The following is a 23,318-nucleotide window of genomic DNA, read 5'->3' on the forward strand; positions in this document are numbered from 1 at the left end:
GCTTTTGGACTAGGTGTGTCATGCAAGGGAGTAGCGTAAAATGGTGGATCGTGTTGACAAATCTTGGGATTAATCTAGTCTAGTGAAAGCTATGAGTCAAGGAGGTCGTGTAAGGAAGTAGCAACAACAGGTGAATTGAAGCAACATTATTGGTGTCTTGATCAATCTTTGATCAGGGATTTTGGTTGTGTTAGAGTCAAGCACAAACTTAGGGTTTGTGGGATTTGATCTCTTATCTCTTGTATACATACATTTGCAAAGTAAGATTTGTTATAACAAGTGGTATTACGAGCTCCAGTTGTTTCCGGTCTTAAGATTTTCTTATTAGATAATGGCTACCGAACCTAAAGGGGCGGATAATAGAGAACCTATTTTCACTGGAGGAAATTATGGCCATTAGAAAGCTTGTATGTGTATACATGTCAACTATGTTGGCAAGGTTGTATAGAATGCAATCATCACTCGTCCAAATGAAATTACTATAACCAATGGTGAAGGTGTCACCATACTAAAACTGGAAATTCAATGGAATGATAATGATAGGAAGTTATGGTCTCATGATTAGAAAGCAAAAATATTCTAATATCTGCATTAGCTGTTGATAAATATTATCGTGTTTCTCATTGTGAAACTGCCAAAGCTATGTGGAACGCATTAGAAGTTTCTCATGAGGGAACTAATGAGGTCAAATCTAGAATTAACACATTAAACCAAGAGTTTGAACTCTTTCGTATGAAGCATGGTAAAACCATTCTGACATGTAAAAGAGATTCACACATGTTATTTATAGATTAAATGCTCTAGGTAAAACTATCTTCAATGTTATTGCTACTAACAAGGTTTTAAGATGTCTTAATAGGGAATGGAAACCCAAGGTCACCGCGATTAAAGAGGTGAATGATCTTAAAGCACTTGATCTCACTACCTTGTTCGGAAAATTATAAGAACATGATCAAGAATTCAGTTGCTTGTAGAATATTGAAAAAAAGTATGAAAAGAAGATGAAGAAAGAGAAAGGTAAAGGCAAGGAAGAGGTGAATAAGTCCATTGCTCTAAAGCCTTCTAGTTTCAAGTCCTCAAAGAATGAGCCTAGTGAGTGTGAAGAAAGGGATGACAAGAACTCTGGTGATGATGATGTTGGGATATTTGTCAAGAGATACCGAAGATATATTCGGAAGAATAAAGTCAAGCACTCCGAAGGAAACTTATCCAAATTTAGAAGGGAGTCCAAGTCTTCACAAGATGCTGAAAATAGAAAAGATAAATTTATAAGCTCTTGTTATAATTTTGGTGAAATTGATCACTATAAACCATAATGTACCATTATTAAGAAAGACAAAGAAATAGGGCATCATAAGAAGTCTAGTAAATCTAGAAGAGCTTATGTAGCTTGTGAGAGTGCAAGTGATTCCTCGAGCGATGAAAGCTTCACTTTAAGTGTAGAATCGTCCCGAATTTGTATTAGGGCTAGTGGAAGAAAGAAGAAACAAGTAAGTCCTTCTAAACTTGAGCTTACTAGTGATTTATCTTATTCAAAATTACAAGATGCTTCTGATAATCTTCATAGAGAAGCATTAAATGCTTTTAAGAAATTAGCTTCACATGAAAATATATTTTTGCAATTGGAGGCTAAGGCCTTAGAGTCAGAAAGAAAGTTGGAAGCAATTAAGCTATTCATGCTAGATGTTTAAAGAGACGAGATTTATGATGTAAAGTATTCTAGAATAGGTTGTGAATCTTGTCATTATTGGCAAGAAGAAATAAATGCTCTTCGAGTAAAATTAGACAATAGCTTACCACCTAAGAGTGAATTTGCTATTGATCCTTTTAAGTATGAAAGGTTTTTGAATCATTCATACAAAAAACATAAAAATCACAAAAAGGATTTGAATGGTAAAATCATATCTCATCGTAATCTAACTTGTCATTGTTGTTGCAAAAAGGGTCGTACGATTGAAAAATATAAATTTAGGAAGATATTAGTTCCTAAAGGAGCCTCTCAATGGTTGCCTAAATGAAACCTTGATTTCACTCACTTCCAAGGATCCAATGAAAATTGGGTACCTAATTTCGTTGTTTAAATCTATAGGTTGAATGTCTTGAATCTACGAAAAAGACGTGGTATCTTGATAGCGGATGTTCAAGGCATATGACGGGTGACATACCGCTTTTCATTGACTTTATGCCAAAGAAAAAGGGGTTCTTCACTTATGGATATAACAATTAAGGAGTTATTCTTTGAAAAGGTAGTGTAGGTAATCCTTCATATACTACTATCTCCGATGTAATGCTTGTTGACGGTCTTAAACACAATCTTTTTAGCATTAGCCAACTTTGTGACAAAGGTTTTAAAGTCACTTTATTTAATACTTGTTGTTTATTTGAGCATAATGAGAAGAAGGATTGTTCATTTAAGGTATTGAGAGTCAATAATACTTATATGCTAAATTTAAATGATGTATTCTTAGTTGGTACTAAATTCCTTGCTACCATGAGTGAAAACTCTTGGTTGTGGCATGTGCGCTTAGCTTATATTAACTTTGATTTACTAAATAAGAAAAACTCAAAGGATCTAGTAATTGGTCTTCCTAAAATGAAGTTCACAAAAGATCACCTATGTTAAGCATGTCAAATGAGGAAGCTAACAAAGGTCTATTTTAAATCGAAAAATATAGTTTTAACATCTAGACCTCTTGAAATTCTTCATATGGCCCTTTTTGGTCCTTCTAGAACCAAAAGCTTAGGTAAATATTATGTATTTGTTATAGTTGATGACTATTTTAGATTTTGTTGGGTTATGTTTTTGTCTAGTAAGAATCAAACCTACTCGGATTTCAAACAATTTGCTAGATTGTTCCAAAATAAAATGAACTTAAAAATCATTTCCATCCGAAGTGATCATGGGGGAGAGTTTGAAAATCTACTCTTTGAAAAGTATTGTGAAAAATATGGTATTGAGAATAGCTTCTCAGCTTCTAGAACTCAACAATAAAATGGGGTTGTGGAGCATAAAAACTGAGTTTTAGAGGAGTTAGCGAGAACGATTCTTAATGAAGGTAATTTAACAAAGTACTTTTGGGCCGATGCAATTAGCACGATGTCTTGTGTCTTGAATAGGATTTTGATGTGTCCCATTCTAAACAAAACCCCCTTATGAATTACTTAGAGGTAGAAACCCTAATGTCTCTCACAACTTCATGTCTTTGGATGTAAATGCTTTATTTTGAATAATGGAAATGACAATCTAGGTAAATTAGATGCTAAAGCCGATGAGGGTATTTTCCCCGGATACTGATAACCTAGTAAGGCATATAGGGTCTATAACAAGAGGCTATTTATTGTTGAGGAGTCCGTTCATATATCTTTTGATGAGTTTTTTCCGAAAAGTGTTGGGAAAGGTATGTCTTTTCATAATATAGGGGTGTCTTTACATGACAATCTCAAGGAAGCCGATAAATGGATTGATCAACCTCAAACGAATGAAAATGAGAAAGTAGAAGATTATAATCAAGAAGAGGAAAATGAGGAAAGTCTGGCTGCAATGGAAAACCTTACTTTGACTTGGAGAACATCCAAATATCACCCTATTGATAATATTCTTTGAGATATCACAAGAGGCATGACAACACGCTCTAAGATAAGTAACTTTTGTTATCACTTCGCTTTTGTGTCACAGGTTCAACCTAAAAATGCTAAAGATTCATTACTTGATGAGCGTTTACTCATGGAGATGCACGGTGAGCTAAATCAATACAAAAGGAACGGTGTTTGGGACCTTGTCCCACGTTCAAAACATCATCAAGTAATAGGCACAAGATGGGTTTTTAGGGTACAACAAAAATGGTATTGACTATGGGGAGACTTATGCTCCGGTCGCCTAACTTTAGTCCATACGCCTTCCTCTTGCCTTTGCTTGCTCTAATAATTTCAAATTATTTAAAGTGGATGTGAAAATTGCATTTCTAAATGGTTACATTAATGAGGAGTTATATGTTGCTCAACCTCTCGGATTTTAAAATCCCGAGTATCCCAATCATGTTTTCAAATTAAAACGCGCTTTGAATAGTCTCAAAGAAGCACCTCAGGCTTGGTATGAGCCACTAAGCAAGTATTTTTATTAATCAAGGATACTTAAGGGGAAAGGTTGATATTACTCTTTTTATTAAGCGCCATAGAAATGATACTTTTCTTGTTCAAGTATATGTTGCTGACATTATTTTTGGATCTACTAATATGAAACTTGTCAAATATTTTTCTAACCTTATGTAGGGATAGTTTGAAATGAGCCTCATCTGAGAGTTAAATTACTTCCTATGGCTTCAAATCAAACAACTTACTAAAGGCACGTTTGTTTGTAAAACCAAGTATTGCAAGGACTTTCTAAAGAGATTTAGTATGGTTGATGCAAAGTTAATTGACACTCTGATGGCTACAAAATAGTAACTTGGAAAGAAACGAAAATGGTAAGGATGTGGAAGTAAAGAAATATAGAGGTATGATCTGTTCGCTTCTATATCTCATTGATTCTAGGCTATATATCATGTTTAGTGTCTGTATGTGTTCCCGATATCAGTCGGCTCCTAAGGAATTTCATCTCAAAGTCGTCAAACGTATTTTTAGGTATCTTCATGGTACTTTGAATTATGGGCTCTGGTATTCCAAAGGAAGTGATTGTAGCTTAGTTGGTTACACCGATTCCGATTTTTTCCGATTGCAAATTGGATAGGAAAAGTACTAGTCGAACTTGTCACATATTTTAAAATTCCTTAGTTATTTGGCATAGCAAGAAACAAGTTTCGATTGCATTGTCAACTGCTGTGGCGGAATACGTAGCGGCCGGTAGTTGTTATGCTCAAATTATGTGGCTTAAACAAATATCACTTAATTTTGATATAAAACTAAGTCATATTCCAATTATGTGCGAAAACACTAGTGCCATTAACCTAACTAAGAACCCAATGCTACATTCTCGTACTAAGCATATTGATATTCTTCATTATTTCCTATGCGATCATGTTGAGAAAGGTGACGTCGTTTTTGAGCATGTTGATAGTAAAAATCAACTTGTTGATATTTTTATGAAACCACTTGCGACTGATCCCTTCTTTAGCATTCAACAGGAATTAGGGATTCTTGACATCTCAAACTTGCCTAAATTTTATGTTAATGTAATTTGAATATACGTTGTCCATTTAACCCTCCTTAAAAGGCATACTTCATAAGAATGCCTTCCTCATCATTTCACAAGCAAGGTATTATCGTTTTATTTTCTACTTTTATATGTAAGTGTTTCGTTTTCCATGTTGTTTGTGATCTATATAATTTTGTTATTGATGTATTAGATAGTTCATGTATGTTCACTTACAAAAATGACCAATCAATGTATGTCAATTTATACACTTATAGTGACTTTAGACTATCTTCATTTTCTGTGAAATAAAGTGATTGGTGTGTCGGTTTGTTATTTATTTCTCTCATGAATTGTGATTAAACATGTTACATCGGTGGCAAGATTCTTGATTGTGTGTCAGTGTTATGTTTTCATCCATGATTTTGGTCTATGTGGTGGTACTTTGTTTATCGCCTTGCTTGAGCACATGTGTGTGCAGCATTTTGGGAGCACCAAAGGCATATGTCACGTAATCGTGTCGCTTTTGTAACATGTCAAGTATTTTGTGTTCACTTTGTATTCTTGATTATTCATGCTTGTGTTTTGTTTATTTTTAAGCACTTGATGTAGCGATTATATTCTATTCTTGCCTTATTTTCTTTTATTTATGTTTAGGCATTCTTATTCAATATGAAAATAATTCTCTGTGAGTTCTATCGTATTGTTTCTCTTATCTTTGCATTTCGCCTCTGTGTGTTTTATATTTGTTGGTGTGTGCTTTAACATTTTCTTCGTTTCTTTTTTATATTGTCAAAGGGGGTGAAGAAGCAAGATGAAGTTTGAGAATGCATATATTCAAAGGGAGAAGGTATTTATTACTTACGCATTGTCTCAAGTTTTGCCATCATAAAAAATAGGGAGTATCTGAGTGCATCTTCCGTTAATTTATGTAAGGAGTATTTTGTAGGATGTCGAAACTAGGATTCTTTAGCATTTATGTAAATTGTACGGTATTCTTTTATTCTTTATGTCCATTTCAGCATTATGAAGCATACAAGTATTTGGAAACATCATTTAAAAGGTCTCATGCATTAAACATGCATGAAAAATCAAGTTTTATAAAAATATTGCAGGACAGTTCGACACATTCCAAGACAGGTCGACTTATAATCAATGTTTTTAGACTATAGGTCGACACATCCATGATATAGGTCAACACGTGTACTGTAGTATTAAGTCCTATATATTTTGTTTCATGTGATGACTGTCAAGATCGACACATAGGAGGCACATGACATTATTAGGTTGACATATGACATTCAACAGGTCGACCTATGCCTGGAACAGGTCGACACATGACTTCAACAGGTCAACCTATACGATGATTTTTTGTGTGCATATTTTCATATTTTCTATAAGTTCATTGCATTCCTTTTTTCTCTCATTCACCCATGCATATATATATATATATATATATATATATATATATATATATATATATATATATATATATATATATATATATATATATATATATATATATATATATATATATATATATATATATATATATATATATATATATATATATATATATATATATATAGTCTCGAGAATCACCATTCAATGCCAAACATCCTTAAAGTGCATTATTTGAACCAATCAGGTTCATTAGTTTGATGTACTACAAGCATTATAAGTATTTCCTAAAATACAAGTTTAATGATGAAAGAGGCTTGGGTTTTAGGAGTTTCATTCTCCCAAAATCACTTAAGAGTTGTGTAGACGTGGTTGGGATCATCTTAATGGTCTAATCAAATATTCCAATCAAGTTCCACAATGAAGTTTTTCTCAAAAGTCTACCCGCGAGAGAAGGGACAACACTTATACATCTATGGTGTGGGGTGGTTGAGGATATATTATGTACTGTAACAATTTTTCCATAATATTATTCACTGGTTGTCATTTGACAACGACCGTGGTTTTTTTCTGCTATTTTGGAGTTTCCACGTTAATCTCTTGTGTTGTTATTATGTTCATCTTTTTTCTCCATGCTTTGTGTTTCCCAACAACTAGTATTAGAGACTTTAGTTTGATCTGGAGATAAGAGTTCTTAGTATAGTTTTGTTTGATCTTCCACATCATAAAAAATAATGACGGTGTTGTGAAAGAGGTGTTGAGTTGCAGTCACAAATTCTGTTGTGTAGTTTGGGATAGAGAAAATTAATGGAAGAATTGTTTTTGACATGTGAAAAGTCCAAGTTAGAGATGTGTTGATACAATCAAGATTATATAAGGTGTGAGATTATATTAGTGGTTGAAGAGTTTCCTGGAAACATGGAAGTTCCCCCATAAATTTTAAACCTGGTTGTCGACATGTCAAGTTCAAGGAGTAGTTTAGCTTCAAGTGAAATATATTTTTCATGATAGAATATATAATTATTGGTCTTGACAAGGTAAAATTCTTGGAGTGATTTATCTTCAAGTAAAATACATTTTTCATGGTGGAGTATGAAAAATTTTGAACTATGATTTTCGTTGAAGACAGTATGAAAATTCTTGGAATGATGTAGATTCAAGTGACTATACTCATTGTGGAGGAGTAGGATTGTCGGTGAAGACAAGGTGAAAATTCTTGGAGTTAAGTAGCTTCAAGTGGCAATACACCTTGTGGTGGAGTATGATTGTCGGTTAAGTCAATAAAAGTTAATGTATTATTTTCGATCAAGGTGGAGATTGTTGGGGTTGGTTGAAAATATACATGTTGAAGAAGCCCCACATCGCTTAATTTTGTGAAGGAAGAGGGATTACAAGGCTATATATAGGATTCAAGTTCTTCAAAGTTCCACATCGCTTAGTTTTGTGAAGGAAGAGGGAGTCAAAGACTAATATCGGATTCAATTTCTTCATTACAAGATGCACCAGTAAAAAACACTTTAAGTTTGTATTTGACTTTTTCTTTTCTCTCGTGCTCTTATGTTAAAGTGTTCTGAGATGTAGTTAAATATTAATTTTGGGGGAGTGTCGGTGTACTGGGGACTATGGGAGGTTGAGGGTATATAATGTGTTATAACGATTTTCACATAGTGTTATTACTTGGTTGTTGTTTGACACGACTGTGGTTTATTCTTCCACATTACTTAAAAAAGTGGAGGTTGAACATTTTATAAGTTAGAAGACACATACACATACACCTACCACCTTAAGGTTTTTGGTGAATATATGATGTCTTTCTCATTTGTTTGGATGAGTCTTTGACTTTTAGGTGAGTGTTCGACACAACGTGAATGCTTCTCACTCGTGATAACCTGACACAATTCTAAATTCACCCTTTATAGACACTACTAAAAAAAACCTAAAATACTAACGAAATTTAAAGATGGAAATTATTCATTTTCAAGCAGAAACGGAAATTGAGATGGAATATAACAATGTGAGACCGAAACTAAATATTGGAAATTGGAGACGGTATTTAGAGACAAATTCGTCATCTCCAAAATTTTCCATCTCAAATTATTTGAGAGGTATAAATTTGTTTTTTCTTAAGTGTAATTTTCTTACAAACTATATTGTTATCTATTTTAAAATATTATGTAGAGTAGTTTTCTATTTCTTATGGATGTCATTGTTAGATGAACCACTGAGCTAGATGAACCACAATATGTCATTCTTTCTCGGCACTTTTCCAATTTATATATCGATCATGACTCAGCTATCAGGCAGGCAGGCAGCTCAACAACAACGTCAACACAGCCCACCTCCATCTATGAGCAGTTCGGCACAATAGAGAGGCATTCACTCATCACCAATATCAGGAATTAGCACAGTTCTTAGATGAGGAGTAGAGGACCAACATGTCGGAAGCTGAAGAATTCTAACCTATCTTTCATGATATTGACTTCAGCGTATACCACCTTCATTCCAAGTAGGTTTTAATTTAATTTTATTTTATTTTATATTCTAGTACTAATGATAGAGTAGAGGTGTACAACTATATGAAATTAAGGTGACTAACTCGTTTCTCAGTTATTATGAAATTAAGAAAAGATGATAAGAATCCGAACGTTAATTAAAAGAAGAAAGAAGTCATCATAGTTGTCTCTAAATGTGTAATCCAACATCAATTAAATTCAAAAATACAAAACATATATAGTGCCAAACTGATAAAAAAAATAAAAAAATACAAAGACTTTTTCACACCATACAATACTATACAACAAAGATACTACTATCATTATAACCTCCTACTATTTCATCACGCACAATAAAAAAAATGAAACAATAATGTCCATAATGCAAATATTTAGTTGATTACATTATGTAGCTTATAAAGAAGTGTTTAAGGGCTAGAGGCTGAAGAAGGTGGTGGGGTGAGAAATGGGATGGAGGGGAAAGTGGTCGGGATTGAGGTGGGAATGTTGGGAAGTGAAGTGATTGTTGGCAATGGTGGTGGAATGTTGAGAGTTGGAATATTTGTAGGAATGCTAGGAAGAGGTGGTATGGTGAGTTTAGGAAGAGATGGAATGTTAGTAGGCAATGGAGGAAGACTTGCTTTAGGCAATGTTGGAATTGAAGGCAAAGGTGGTAATGTTGTTGGTAAAGAGGGAATGGTAGGAAAATTAGGTTGTTGTGAGGTTGTTTGCAAAAGTTGGCGAGCTTCTAGGATCGTGCTTGACATTGTTGCAACAAGAAGTAAAGCAGTAACAAAGGATTTGGTTGATGCCATTGATAACTTTCTATATTGAGAGAAGTTGCTTTGGTATTTGATGAGGAACAAAGGGATGATCAATGGTCTTATATAGGGTAAGAGAGATTTGATGGAGGGTAGTTTGGAGAAAATTTAGTTGGTTCAACTTCCCATGTTTCACTTTGACTAAAGCATTTTGTGGTTAGACTTGTTGGCTTCTCATTAGCTCATATGACTATATCGTCAATATTTAAACAACATAAATATGTTAATTGTTATTGGTATTTTCAGGGCACCTAAACATTCAGAATACTTAAAGATAAATCATTTCAACATGCTCGAAAGGTAGTTTAGGTGATCTGCCATAATCCTTAATATCCATTGAAAGATACTTTACAAATACTAATAAACAACATACTCACAACAATATTACAAATAGGCTAGGATAAACAAAAATATATTATTTCCCATAACAGTTTGCATAAAATAACGGCATAATATCCTACGATTAATTTTGTCCGAAGAGAAACCATTTTGTAAACTATGAATAATATATGTTAATGTAGAAATAATGTACAAGCATTCATTTCAACATATAGATTATTCTAGACTAAAAGAATTGATTAATTTACTAAATGTGTGGATATATACAAATTAATAAATACAAAAATATTGTAGTTTTTACAAGACTCTCCCTATTGTCTTTAATTTAAAAATTATATTTTCAAAGTTATTGTTGTTCACCATTTTAGGTAGAAGATCTTTAAGGTTGTCTTGGAAAGACATGTAGAGTGTAAATAAGATCGATATCGTTTTAACATCTAAAATTTCATGAATATGGAGATCAATTTTGAGTACTTATTATGCTCATATTCTTGAATTCTCATTCTTTAATAGTCCTTAAGTAGTTTATCTAGTAGTTAACATCATCCTAAGTACACACTACATAGGGAAGTTGATGCAAATAAGTGAATGATCATGAGCTTGAAAGAACAAAATTAATAAAAAAGAATTTTCCTTCTAAGTTAGATGACCTTCACCCGGTCATTTAGCCCAACAGTATATAATCCTTCTATTTGTTAATAATTAGAGCCAAAATGTGCGAAAAAGATAATGAAAAAAATAAGATTATAGTCACTAACAGATTTTCCTACTATGAGTGTGAAAGGATAACAGACTTAATGTGATTGCGCTAGAATGAAAAAGGATGAAAAAGAGAATGAGTAAGTTAGACTTAAGCATAATTGCATGATCTGGATTGATTCACTACGCCAAAAAGGTTTTTTAACAGCGCATCTTAGACAGCGCTTTTAAAAGAAAGCGCTGTCTAAGGTTAAAATAAAAATAAAATACGGAAAATGTTCTAAAAAAATAATGAAAGCGCTGTCTAAGGGGGGGTCTTAGACAGCGCTTTTAGAAAGCGCTGTCTAAGACCCCCCCTTAGACAGCGCTTTTAAATATAGACCTTAGTCAGCGCTTTTGAGAAAGCGCTGTTTAAAGTCTTTCAATTAAAAAAAAATTAAAACCAAAAGCGCTGTCTAAGGTGGGGGTTTAGAAAGCGCTTTTGGAAAGCGCTGTCTAAGGCTTATCTTAGAAAGCGCTTTCCACAAAAGCGCTGTCTAAGGTCTAATTAAAATTAAATTTCAGACTTCTATTTTCGTTCTCAGTTCTTTTTGTTTTCCCTCCTGCGATTAAACCCCTCCAGCGAACCCTAACAGCGAACGAGAACATGACGGTCACTCATGTAAGCTTTGTCCTTACCGATTGTATATCCTATGTAAGCTTTTTCACACTGGTCACTCGAGAACGAAGGTTAACAAAGAACATGACGGTCACTCATGAACGGGGGTTATCGAAGCTCGCACCGGTAACTTACTCTTGGCTCCTCTGTTGTACCCTTTTCTCATCTCTCTTGACTGCTTTCTTGCTAGGGTTTAATTTTTTATTGTATTTTTCTCACTAATGATTGTTGGAATCACATCATAAATTGAAACTATGTTACTTTGAATTTTTGATTTTTTAGGGTTTAAGATTTCTAGTAATTGGTGTTGTGGGAGTCACAGTTGGGCTTGTTGACTCAACTTTAGGGTTTATTGTTTAACATATAGAGATGCATGAAATCTGAATCACAACTACTTTATTGTTTGTGTAAATCATGAAGGAAATATATTTTTTCTATTACGTTATGTGAACTTGGGATAACAGGGGAGCAATACTTAGGCTTTTGAATAACCAATAAGCTCAACTAATGATTTGGATAATAATCTCTTCAAGTCTGCAATGTTGTATTTTAGTTAATGTTGCTAAGTTGTAGTCAAATGCTTCCCCTATGGTTTCAGCTGTTACGATGATGTCAGGCTGTTGTCTTTTGATTGATTATGTCATTCTGGTTTGTATTTCTGGGTCTGTGTGTTCTGCAGAAAGTTTAGTTTTGGAGGTGTATAACCGACTTGTATTAGGGTCCTGTTGGATTTTGCTGTCATTAGTGTAGCTCTAACCTGTCAGTGCAGTGAGGCATGATATTCGACCGTTTATGAGTTGACAACTTGTAGAGGGTTTGCAGGGTTGTTATGTTGGCGCTCCGGTTTTGGGACCGTGTTTTTGAGTCTAGCTCTGAGGCACATTTTATTATTGGCTTGGCACTTGGTTCATTGAAAAATTGTTGGTTGGTCTAAGGCGTTTAGAGTGTATCTTTTCTCATCTTTGCTGCGTCGGCAGAGGTGAATGAATATTGAATGCTGGCTTATTTTCCTCAAGTTTGTAATAGGAGGTGGTAGATGAGTTATATTTATGGTAGTGTGTTATTTTGTTAATTTGGTTGTATCTGGTATAGAAGCATATTTGTTGGTTCTTGTACTAGTTTCTTTGTGATGTTTGTGGTGTCCTGGTTGCACATCTTGTGCCTTAATTAATAAATTGCTTTTTGGCTTTTTCAATAAATAAAAAGTTAATTTGAAAGATGTAAGAATGATTGATAGATTGCATGTTTTGGTTGGTGTTGGAAGAGACCAGGTGTAAGTTTGTTTGTTAAGTATGTTTATTGTGTTGGCATTTAACGTGCTATGGCACTTTAAGATATTGATTCATAATTTGTATACATTCCCCAAATAATATTATAATGAAATGAATGAGATAACTTCTTATTTGAATGAGATCAACATGACTTTCACCTATTAATATATAATTTATTGAAAAGATTGAGTTGTCTAAATTTCTCCAAGTGCAATGTAACAACTTAATTCTACCAGTTATCTTACTTATCTAGCTTGAAGAGTTAAGTAGAATTAATAGAAAGAGATTTTGCTTTTAGGTGCAGTTTGATATATTAGATACTTTGGGATGTCTATTATGCAGTTAGTATGTATTCAATTAAAATATGTGTATGTGTTTTTTAAGGAGTATACAACTTTTTTGCTATATGATTTTAGTATATAATGTTGGAAGATAACTTGTGTGTATAAATGAAGTGGTGACTTGTCTTGGTTAGAGAACTTGTTGAACAAGTTATAGGAGTAGATGAGTTTTTTTATCTAGTAACTGTTGTCACATATCATCTGAATTGGAATAGTTAGCTAGGCTACTTAATTACTACAAATTAACAATTTTAATCTTGTAACTGTTTTGCGTGTGCATTTGACACCTATCATTTCTTTAACACTAGTTTTCATTATCAGCGCATACTCTCTCACCTCCGTTCATCTTTCTCTCCGGCTCCTGTCTTGCTGCCATTAGACATTCATATTGTAAGTTTAATCTTTTCGTTCCTTCCTCATTCTACAAATGTTTCACACTTATCATTTCTTTAACACTAGTTTTCATTTTCAGTCCATACTCTCTCATTGTCGTTCATCTTTGTCTCGTGCTCCTATCTCGCCATCATTATACATTCATATTGTAAGTTTAATCTATGTTATTTCCTCATATATGAGTAGATGCGTTTTGTAGTCCTCTCTAAATTGTCTAATTTATTCATATTTGTTATGTTTTGCCTTGTAAGTGAGTCACATTAGATTGAATAAATTGATATGAAATGAGTTCCTTGGAACTAAGTCCTTTCTCTTGACAAAAAATTGTAATTGTTATTACTGATGTATAATGTGAGGATTACTTTATGATAGCAGTATATTTTCCATGAATGAATTAGCTGGGAGAAACACAAAAGTTTTTGTTGTGCATGTAGTCTTAAATAGTATATAGGCACAAAGTTTAGACCACTAATTTCACAGGATATGTTATTATGATTGAGTGCGTTTTTGTTTAACAGTTCTGAAAATGTGTGCTATAATCAAACATGATATATAGTTTTCTGTATCGGACAGGTTTATGGTGTCAGATATGTGTTAGACACCGATACTTTGACTATTTTGGAGTATCGGGGTTTCCTAGAGTTCAAGAGATTTGGTAGATTGCTGATTATATCCTTAAGCTAACATTTCTCTAAAGCCTAAATATACAAATCAAATTGATTTTGTGTGGAATCCATTTATTTTGTGTGAAATGAAAAACACCAACATATAGCTAGTAGGTAGTCTGTTATATGAAAATTGTGAATTTGGTAATCAAGTCAGAGAGCTTTCTAGGAATTATTTTAGAAGTGAAATAGATGAGCTTTTGTTTTGGTTCTAACTTTTAATATATGGATTCTTGGTGAATGCTGATGAATACATATTTGTGCCTTTTATGTTTTTAGGGATTATGACATAAATGAAACTTTGTTCAATATTTTCAGTAGCTGGCACAATATTGAGCTAATTATATCCATATCTATGATAGACTCTATACACTTTATCTAATTTAATAATCTATTTTTCTATTCAACAACTGTCTACAATTATTTCCTATCATGTGTTACATTTTCTATTTTTTTAAAGCCGCATAATACTCTCTAACTATGTACAAAAACAAATTTCTCCATGGAATACAGACAAGCTATATGGAGCATTACCTTCTGCTAAGGTTCCTATTCTGTTGTGAATGATGCACATATTTTTTAGAAAGCGCTTTTTAGAAAAGCTTACATAGGATAAATTTTAATCTAAGGGGGGGCTTAGACAGCGCTTTTTGAAAAGCGCTGTCTAAGGTATACCTAAAAAAATCAAAATAGGAGGGTCTTAGAAAGCGCTTTTGGCCAAAGCGCTGTCTAAGGGGGTGGGGCTTAGACAGCGCTTTTCAAAAGCGCTGTCTAAGGTATACCTAAAAAATTTAAAATAAGAGGGTCTTATAAAGCGCTTTTGGCCAAAGCGCTGTCTAAGGGGGGGGGGGGCTTAGACAGCGCTTTTAAGATTTAAAAAAGCGCTGTCTAAACCTTTAGCAGCGGAGGTTTAGACAGCGCTTTAAAGCGCTGTCTAAGGCTAAAAAAAGCGCTGTCTAAGGTCTTGTTTGTTGTAGTGATTTGTGTAAGCGGGAGGCTTTTGACCGCACAATTGTGGAATTGTGTTCTTACGATGCCCTTACTGGGCAAAATTAGTACATATCAAGGCGATCTTAACCAAAATAGAGTTTGTAGCCAAGTATGAGTAATTGAATGCCATTATTTTTTTGTCTTTACATTAGAAATGCTTCATTTTTCAAAGCTTTGCATGTGTGTAGCAGCTTGCTTGAGGACAAATAAAGATTCGAGTATGAGGGAGTTTAATAACCATGAAATGTATCATGTTTCTGACTCGATATGCATGTCATTTTAGTTCGTTTTATGCAATTACATGTCAACTTTCAGTTATCGAGCTATCGGCGTCAAACAAAGTGTTGCACGGGAGGCAACCCATTGAAATTTTATCATTCTTTCATATCAATTCAATTTAAAAAATTTATTCATTTAAGTCTTGAGTTATCTTTCACTTTATATTAATTTATCTGTTTAATTTTTTTCCAAATTATGCTCTTTTAACCCTTAAGTATGTCCAAAAATATTTAAATGCCCCAAATATCACTATAAAATGTAGGGCCATGGCGTTCCCCATGTACTCATGGTGTTTCCCATGGGCTTCAAAAGCGTAGAAGCCCAATTCCAAACCTCACGATGTTCGCCATGAACCTAAAACGTGCAGAAGTGAAAATATCACTACAAAATTGTGTCAAACCTAACCTTCCTAGCATCCAATGCACACTTTCATACAATTCTAAAGCACGTAAACAAGAATAATTTGCGTACCTTATCGGGACAATTTCCCGGTTCAAAAGAGCTTCACATTTCCTTATCTATTTTTCACCGTCTCTCCCGTCCCGAAACACAATACCATTAAAGTCAACACCTCATTGAGCCACCTCTTGCATGTGGGCCAACATGAATGAGGTTGAATTAACCCGTGTAGACTAAAAGACGGAATGGATATAAAATAACTTTGTAGCATTAATTCTACTCTTGTTCTCCTAACCAAAAATAGTGTGTGTCAAAAATTGGAGAAAATAACATGTGGTCGGGTTATGGACATGAGTCACATTATTACCCTCAAAGTTATCAGCAAGGTTTCCAGTTAATTGCTCCCATAATTGACCAAACTCGTGCAGCCAATCAGTGTCTAAATGGGTCTCACAAATAACACCCTCACCATACGGAAATTGTAACAACTCAGCAATTTGATTCAGATTAAACTGATATTCTTTGTTAAACATGCAGAAACTAACAGTGCTAGCAGTCCAACTCTATGAGGTGTACACCAGAGAGCTAAGAAATTCTAAAGTTAGTCTAACATAAGTAGGATCTTTTCATGGACCTATTTGCTACGTTTTTATGGTCATATTTGGGGCATTTAAATAATTTTGGACCTACTTAAGGGTTAAAAGAGCATAATTTGGAAAACAAATTAAATGGATAAATTAATAAAAAGTGAAAAATAACTCAAGACTTATATGAATAAAACTTTTAAATTGAGTGAAAAATAACTCAAGACTTATATGAATAAGACTTATCTGAAAGAATGATAAACTTATATGAATAAAATTTCTATTGCATAAAATGAAATAAAATTGACAAGAAGAAAATATATCATCCCCTACACTTAAACAAAACATTAGCCTCAATGTTTCATTGAAAGAGGTAGGAAAGGATAGACAAATGAAAATTATCAGGTACCACAGTACCTAGTTGTAGGACCTATTGCTCTACGTAAAGAATTAATCTCTTGAAATAGGTGATCCATTTGCTCTGCCATTCTGTCATTTTGATCTTGAAGTGTCTAGAGAATAGTTGTGACTTCATGTCTAAGGGTGTTAAGCTCATAGTCAATATTACACTCTTGTTGATTAGGAAGATCTGCAGAAGAGGATGATGAATATATATTTGATGGAGAAGCATTCAAACTTGGAAGGGGTCTGAGGTGTCTCTCATTGGCCCTCTAATCTGTACAGCCAGTTTTCACGGTTGTGGATGCTAGTTTGCTTACGATTCGGGGTTAAATGAGTCACTTGGTTCTGGAGTCGCAAAACAATGGCTATGGAGGTGACGATCCCACCAACATGAATGTATCATCTTACTGAATTAGCTATAGTATTCAAGTTAGCAAGCTGTAATGTTGCAGAATGAATTGGATGGAATTGGAAGACACTAAACATGATGAACAATTCTTCTTTACTAACATGTCAGTGGCTTCACTCTTTCTGAAGAAAGTTTGTGCTAGGACCATATGGAAGTATCTGATTGCTGGATTGTGGATGATGGTAGCATTCGTCCTCCCATAGTTAGGTGGGGTTTCAATTGTAATGTTATCCCAGAAATTATTGAGCTCATACTGCATAAACTTATCTCCTGGAACTTTAGTAAAGGCATCTTGGCTGGTATGAAATCCTAACATCTTTCCTATCTCATTATGATTGAAAGTGTAATCACGCCCAAATAGTATAAAGATAGTCCCATCTCTGTCCTTGCCTACTCTTATGTGAGGAAAATAATAGAAGGAATTGGGGAACTCTAAGGTGATATTCTCGTAGGTGTCTTGTCTATCAACTGAGAACTGGTCCCAACTGATCTGATTGAACATATACCTGAGGCTATCTCTTTTAACTATTTCCTTAATTATGGAGAGGTCATTATCACATTAATTAAAGTGAAAACTATTGAAAATACCAACTCAAATTAAAGATTTTCTTAGCTGATATAAGAGAGTTAAGTATACATTAGTTATTTATTATTAGTTTTTTTAAGGAAGGGTAATGAAATAGTGGACTTGGACGATGAAGTTTTTCTCTCAACCAATTTGCAATACGAAGGAAGTTGACAAGTATAACTTTATTATGCTCGATGTGAGACTACAACATTTTATTTTATTTTATCTTGTACATCCATGAACTTGTTCTTTTAGTACTAGTGAGATAGTATACGTGTCTGCTAGCTCATATTTTCGACGCCCATCAAGAATTTCAAAATTTGGAAAAAAAATATGCACAGCAGGTTTCGAACAAGAAGTAGTATTCAACCAGCTGGAGGTGAGTCGACTTGGCTAAGTGGATAAAGATCAAGTTCACAGCTGAGACTTCAGAGCGGTTCTGTAGAGAAGCGGTTGAAAACGGTTTTCGATCAAAGATTCAAAATTTAAATAAAGGAGGGAATTTCGCCTTCGTCAGAAACCGTGAGAACACACGTGTAGCATGGTGAATGAATGCGCGCATACAAGGTGCCATGTGTCTCGACGTGATTGAAGAACCATCAAAGCGGTTATCTCGATCCAGTATAAATATAGGGTCTTAATGTTAGAAAAGTGTGTGTCAAATTGTGTGCAAAATCTGTAAATTTACTAAGTATTCGTGTGAAGAAGAATTGTAAAGCACAAAATGTACGTTGCCTACACCATTGTTGGTTATTTCAAAGCAATATAAAGTTGTCTTTACTTTTTCCAGAAATATACTTCCTCACTTCTTCCTTTCAAACACCTTCCTTTTACTTTGTCATTTGCAGTTTTAAGATTTCTTCGTTCTTTCCCTACATTCAACACTTACTTTACAGTCTTAAGATTCCTGTACTTACAAAATTTACTTTGTCATTTCTAAATCCTTTATGATTTATGTCGTTTACTTCACTCTTTTCTGTTAGTTTTGAAACGTTGATTTAAGATTTCTTTCATTTGACTAATCCTTTGTTGTTAGTGTTCTTTTAAACTCTGATTTTATGCTTAGCCTTGACTATTCGTTACTACCACATTTCTAAAACACTTAGCACATGTCCTAGGATCAATCTGATCGATCCTACGAGTAACCAAATTTAGAAATTTGGAAGATCAGTGGTTGTTTACCAATTTTTTAGGTAAACAAATTGGCACGCCCAGTGGGACCAGTGTTAACGTTATGTATTGTGTGTAGCTCGGGTTGTTAAATTTTTGTTTGGGGGAAGATTCGCTGTATGCTTTTAAGAAGTGGTAAAATAGCCATAAACGACGAACGAAGAACAGGGAGAGAATCTCATACGAGGATGGAGAATGTGAATCCGCCAGACATCTAAAACTCTCAAAATCCATCGGCTAGTAACATAACGCCCCTTCCTTCTTTGATAGGGGCAAACACAGCTACAACGCATACGTCCGAAGTAGTTCCGTGTATGGTGAGTTCGATGCCTATGCATTCGATCTCCCATACTGAACCAATTTTAACCTACATTGGGCCTAGGGGACCTCCTCACACTCCCTCACCAATTAGAGATATTCCAAATAAATCGTTGGTACCCCCCGGTTTCTCAATACTATTTGGTAGTCCAGAGAAGCCATATGGAATGCCAACTTCAGTTATGGCTAATCTACAGAACACGGGTTCTACTTTTTCAGAACCGATGGTCAACATAAATTCGCCAGTGCAAGGGTCTGGGATTAACATGGGTCGAACCAACCAATCTATAGGTTTGAGACACCTAACACAACCACCTACGCTTACTAATAACTCTGCGGAGGTATGAAGGCAACAAATGGGTGAAAGCAATCATGAAATGGTCTAAATGTTGACTCAGACTTTGACCACTGTGCTAAATCCTCTGATCCGGATTACGACTCAGTCAAATCAACAAATGAAAACACGGGTGGCTCAAATGTCTAAGTTTCTTGGTATACCTCAGCACCAACATCCTCTTCCTAGGGATTGGGTAAGAGAGAATTAAGAGGCCACGTTTGAGGAAGACCTCACCATTAACCACATCCCACAAAACTAAGGGGGAGTAGTAGTACCCCCTAGGATCGAACCACATGTAACCTAGGGAGTCGAGGCTGTTAATGGTAAATAGAAACCAAAATGGTGATGATATCATACGTCAAGTTCGACATGATTATGTGGCAGCAGACAATAACCTAGCAGCTATAGTCGAAATAGTTATGGCTCGAAACAGGGTAAATTTTGGCCTTAGAAGGCCAAACTATATGTCGCCTTTAGAAGAATATATCTTACAAGCGGAAGCACCCCTCAGGACCAAAATCCCCAAATTCACCAAGTTTGTTAGGGATACTACTGAGTCTACTGTTGAACACGTGTCGAGATATTTAATCGAGGCTGGAGATATGTCAAATAACGAGAGCCTTAGGATGAAATTTTTTCCAAGTTCTCTCACAAAGAATGCTTTCACATCGTTCACAACCTTGCCCCAAAATTTGATCCAGACATGGAACCAACTGGAAAGAATGTTCCATGAGCAGTTCTATATGGGTCAAACGAAGATAAGTTTGAAAGATTTGGCTAGTGTCAGACGAAAGTTCACTGAGCCAATTGATGCGTATCTGAACAGATTTCGACTACTCAAAGCCAGGTGTTTTACGCAAATACCAGAGCATGAACTGGTCGAAATGGCCACTTGGGGCCTTGACTATTCGATTAGAAAGAAATTATATACTCAATACCTAAGGGATATGGCCCAATTGGCTGACAGAGTTCGATAGTTAGAACGTTTAAAGGAAGAAAAGGCTAGGGTGAACAAAGGTAAAAGGGTAGCTTATGTCAATTCCAGGAATGTTGACGAAGGTTCATGTCATGAAGTTTCAAACTTCGACGATAATGAGATCGAACTTGCTGAGTTGACACAAGGGACACCATATGCGTGCAAAGTTTTATCCCCTTCAAATGGAAAAAATCATGTCGAACCTGAAAAGAATGATAGATTTCCAAAGAAAACATATACGTTCGACGTTTCAAAATGTGACGAAATTTGTGACTTGATAGTCAAAGATGGTCAGATGATAGTACCTTCGGGTGCAAAGTACCCCTTTTAGAATAAAGAAAGAAAAGAGGATTTTGCAAATACCATGGTTTTTTGGGTTATAAAACGTCTCAGTGTTTTCTTTTCAGGGACCTTGTGCAGAGTGCCATCTAGGAGGGAAGACTTAAGTTCGGAGACAAAACACGGAGCCAGATGAAGATCGACTCTGATCCTCTATAGATAGTTGATGCTCATTATACTGAGCCAGAGAAAGTGAACCTTATTGAAGTCGCTGATGATTTCTACATGACCGAAGTCACTGAAGACTTCGTCAATGGACCTGTTATGGCTAGGGTTCATGAGTACTTCGAGCAAGCACCTTTTGATGATTTCTCCCAAAAGGATGCAGGGGATGTCAACAAGGAAAACCTTGAAGTCTCAAATGTCGAGACGCTGGGAGTTCAAAGTTAATGATGATTACTAAAGAAACCACTGATAATTTCGTCCAGATGGACAAGGCCACTGATGGCCTTCAAAAATAATTCCAAAGGTTGGATATTACTGAGGATATCCACATGGAGGTTAATATGGTGGGGTTATCTCGAGAAACCTCTATGGAGGTCGATGATGAATGTCGACAGGAGAAGTATAACAAGGTCGCTTTCCCTCTGGATGAAGAAACATTGTCAGACTTCCTCTAAAGGTGTCAAAAAAAGAAGTCAGAAGTTATGTTATGCCCTAGGTGTAGTGTTGTTTTCGACAAGAAGGAAACTCAGAATCTTGAAGGGGTTAGGAGAGTAAAACACCAAGATGGCCATAAAGCCATCCAAATTCATCAAATGGGTAAGCCAGAAAGGGCTTTTGATCCCAGGAGATATCTTGATCCTATACGCCCCATGGTGAAGCTGAGCGAAACCAAGCAAGCAGGGCGAAATTACAAACCCATGACCTTCAAGCCAAGCATCGAGGGATCAAATGGAAATTGGGTCAAGCAAACTGATGGAAAGAAACGCGATCATGGAAAGTGGCAGAACTTCGAGGTTGAAAGAGGTTCGTCGTTGGCTTACCGCCATGAATTTCGGTCCAACAAAAGGACCACACATGTGTCCGAGAATTATAAGGGAAAACCCCTATGACGAGATCTCAATGGAGAATAGAACAAAGAAGGCGAAAATCCTAAAGAGAAGCTGGTGAGAGGGATCAGGCTGAGTCGAGTACCAACGTGATTGTGAAGAAAAGAGATGGCCCAAACTTCACTAAAATAAATCCCAATATTTCAGGTAAGACGGCCGGAGAAAAATACAATCAGGTGGCCGCCGAAGATGAATTGTTGACTGACAACTTCGACTCTGGTTCGGAGGCTTCCTTATACATCTTAGTCGGAATGGTATCTGTAATGCCCAGGGAATTCGATCGGATTACTGAAGTCGGAGACAATGACATTATCACCGAGAAGGAGATGGCCGCTCACAAGCTAGTATGTTACTATGTAATGAACAACGGCTGTGTTGAAGAGCAAAATGCTTTTTTAAAAAGGCCCAATGAATCCATGAAGAGCCACCTGAAACTCCTCTCTATCACTGGAAAAGTCGAAGACATCCTGGTTAATAAAATATTGGTGGATTATGGAATGATTGTGAACTTGATGCCTCACCGCATGCTGAGGAAAATTGGCAAATATGATACTGATGCCAAACCTCATAATATGGTGTTAACCAACTACGAAGGTAAAGTAGGTTCCACCCTAGGGGCTATCCAAGTGGAATTAACCGTGGGGATAGTCACTATGTCCACAATGTTTACGATTGTGGAAATAAAGGCTAACTACAATCTTTTGATTGGAAGAGAATGGATCCATGGGGTCGGGGTTGTCCCATCTTCAATGCACCAGAGGATAATAATTTGGCGCCCAGGTGGCATCGTCGAAAATATAGAGGCGGATCAGGGGTACTTTAAAACTCCTATCAATCATGTCGATAGGCGCCAGTTTAACAAAAACTTAGCCACTAAAGCTCCTTATGACTCGGCAGAGTTTGCGTTTACCCCTAAAACGCCTATTGTTTCTTGTCACTACACCCTTACTATGGTTTTCGGTGGGATAGAGAGATAATAGGTGAAGACAACTTCAAATGTTTGGGAGTATCTGGAGTCTACCCCACAGGATGGGGAAGTGAATTCAGTAATGATGATTGAGTTTACAACTTTAAAGAGGATTTCAGCTTACATAGCTGAAAGCAAGCAACAATTGGCCTTAGAGACCGAGGTCAAAAATATAGCTGTTAAAGCCAGTAAAATTTCTCCATCAATAGGTCCCGGGAAGGACTTTGACCCAATGCCACCTGATAAATGTCAGGATGAAGGGCAAGACCAGAGGCTCGATTCGATATACGACGATGAACCTTTAGTTTTGAGAAGGATCT

General features: G+C 35.5%; 2 protein-coding genes across 2 annotated transcripts; one reads left to right on the forward strand and one right to left on the reverse strand.

The window, feature by feature from the left end:
• Positions 1-9,213: 9,213 nt before the first annotated feature.
• On the reverse strand, positions 9,214-9,864 carry LOC127101774 (U1 small nuclear ribonucleoprotein C-like). Its single transcript, XM_051039219.1, has one exon. It carries the CDS (start codon positions 9,834-9,836, stop codon positions 9,450-9,452), a length of 387 nt encoding a protein of 128 aa, XP_050895176.1. The 5' UTR covers positions 9,837-9,864; the 3' UTR covers positions 9,214-9,449.
• A 10,120-nt stretch (positions 9,865-19,984) lies between these two features.
• LOC127102705 (uncharacterized) lies at positions 19,985-20,641 on the forward strand. Its single transcript, XM_051040050.1, has one exon. The coding sequence runs from the start codon at positions 19,985-19,987 to the stop codon at positions 20,639-20,641; it is 657 nt and encodes a 218-aa protein (XP_050896007.1).
• Positions 20,642-23,318: the final 2,677 nt, after the last annotated feature.

This window comes from Lathyrus oleraceus, chromosome 7 (genome assembly GCF_024323335.1).
Source record: "Lathyrus oleraceus cultivar Zhongwan6 chromosome 7, CAAS_Psat_ZW6_1.0, whole genome shotgun sequence".
Lineage (NCBI taxonomy): Eukaryota > Viridiplantae > Streptophyta > Magnoliopsida > Fabales > Fabaceae > Lathyrus > Lathyrus oleraceus.

Excerpts from the sequence above, each read along its gene's own strand:
- LOC127101774 (XM_051039219.1), bottom strand. The coding sequence starts at position 9,836 with ATGGCATCAACCAAATCCTTTGTTACTGCTTTACTTCTTGTTGCAACA.
- LOC127102705 (XM_051040050.1), top strand. The coding sequence starts at position 19,985 with ATGGTAAATAGAAACCAAAATGGTGATGATATCATACGTCAAGTTCGA.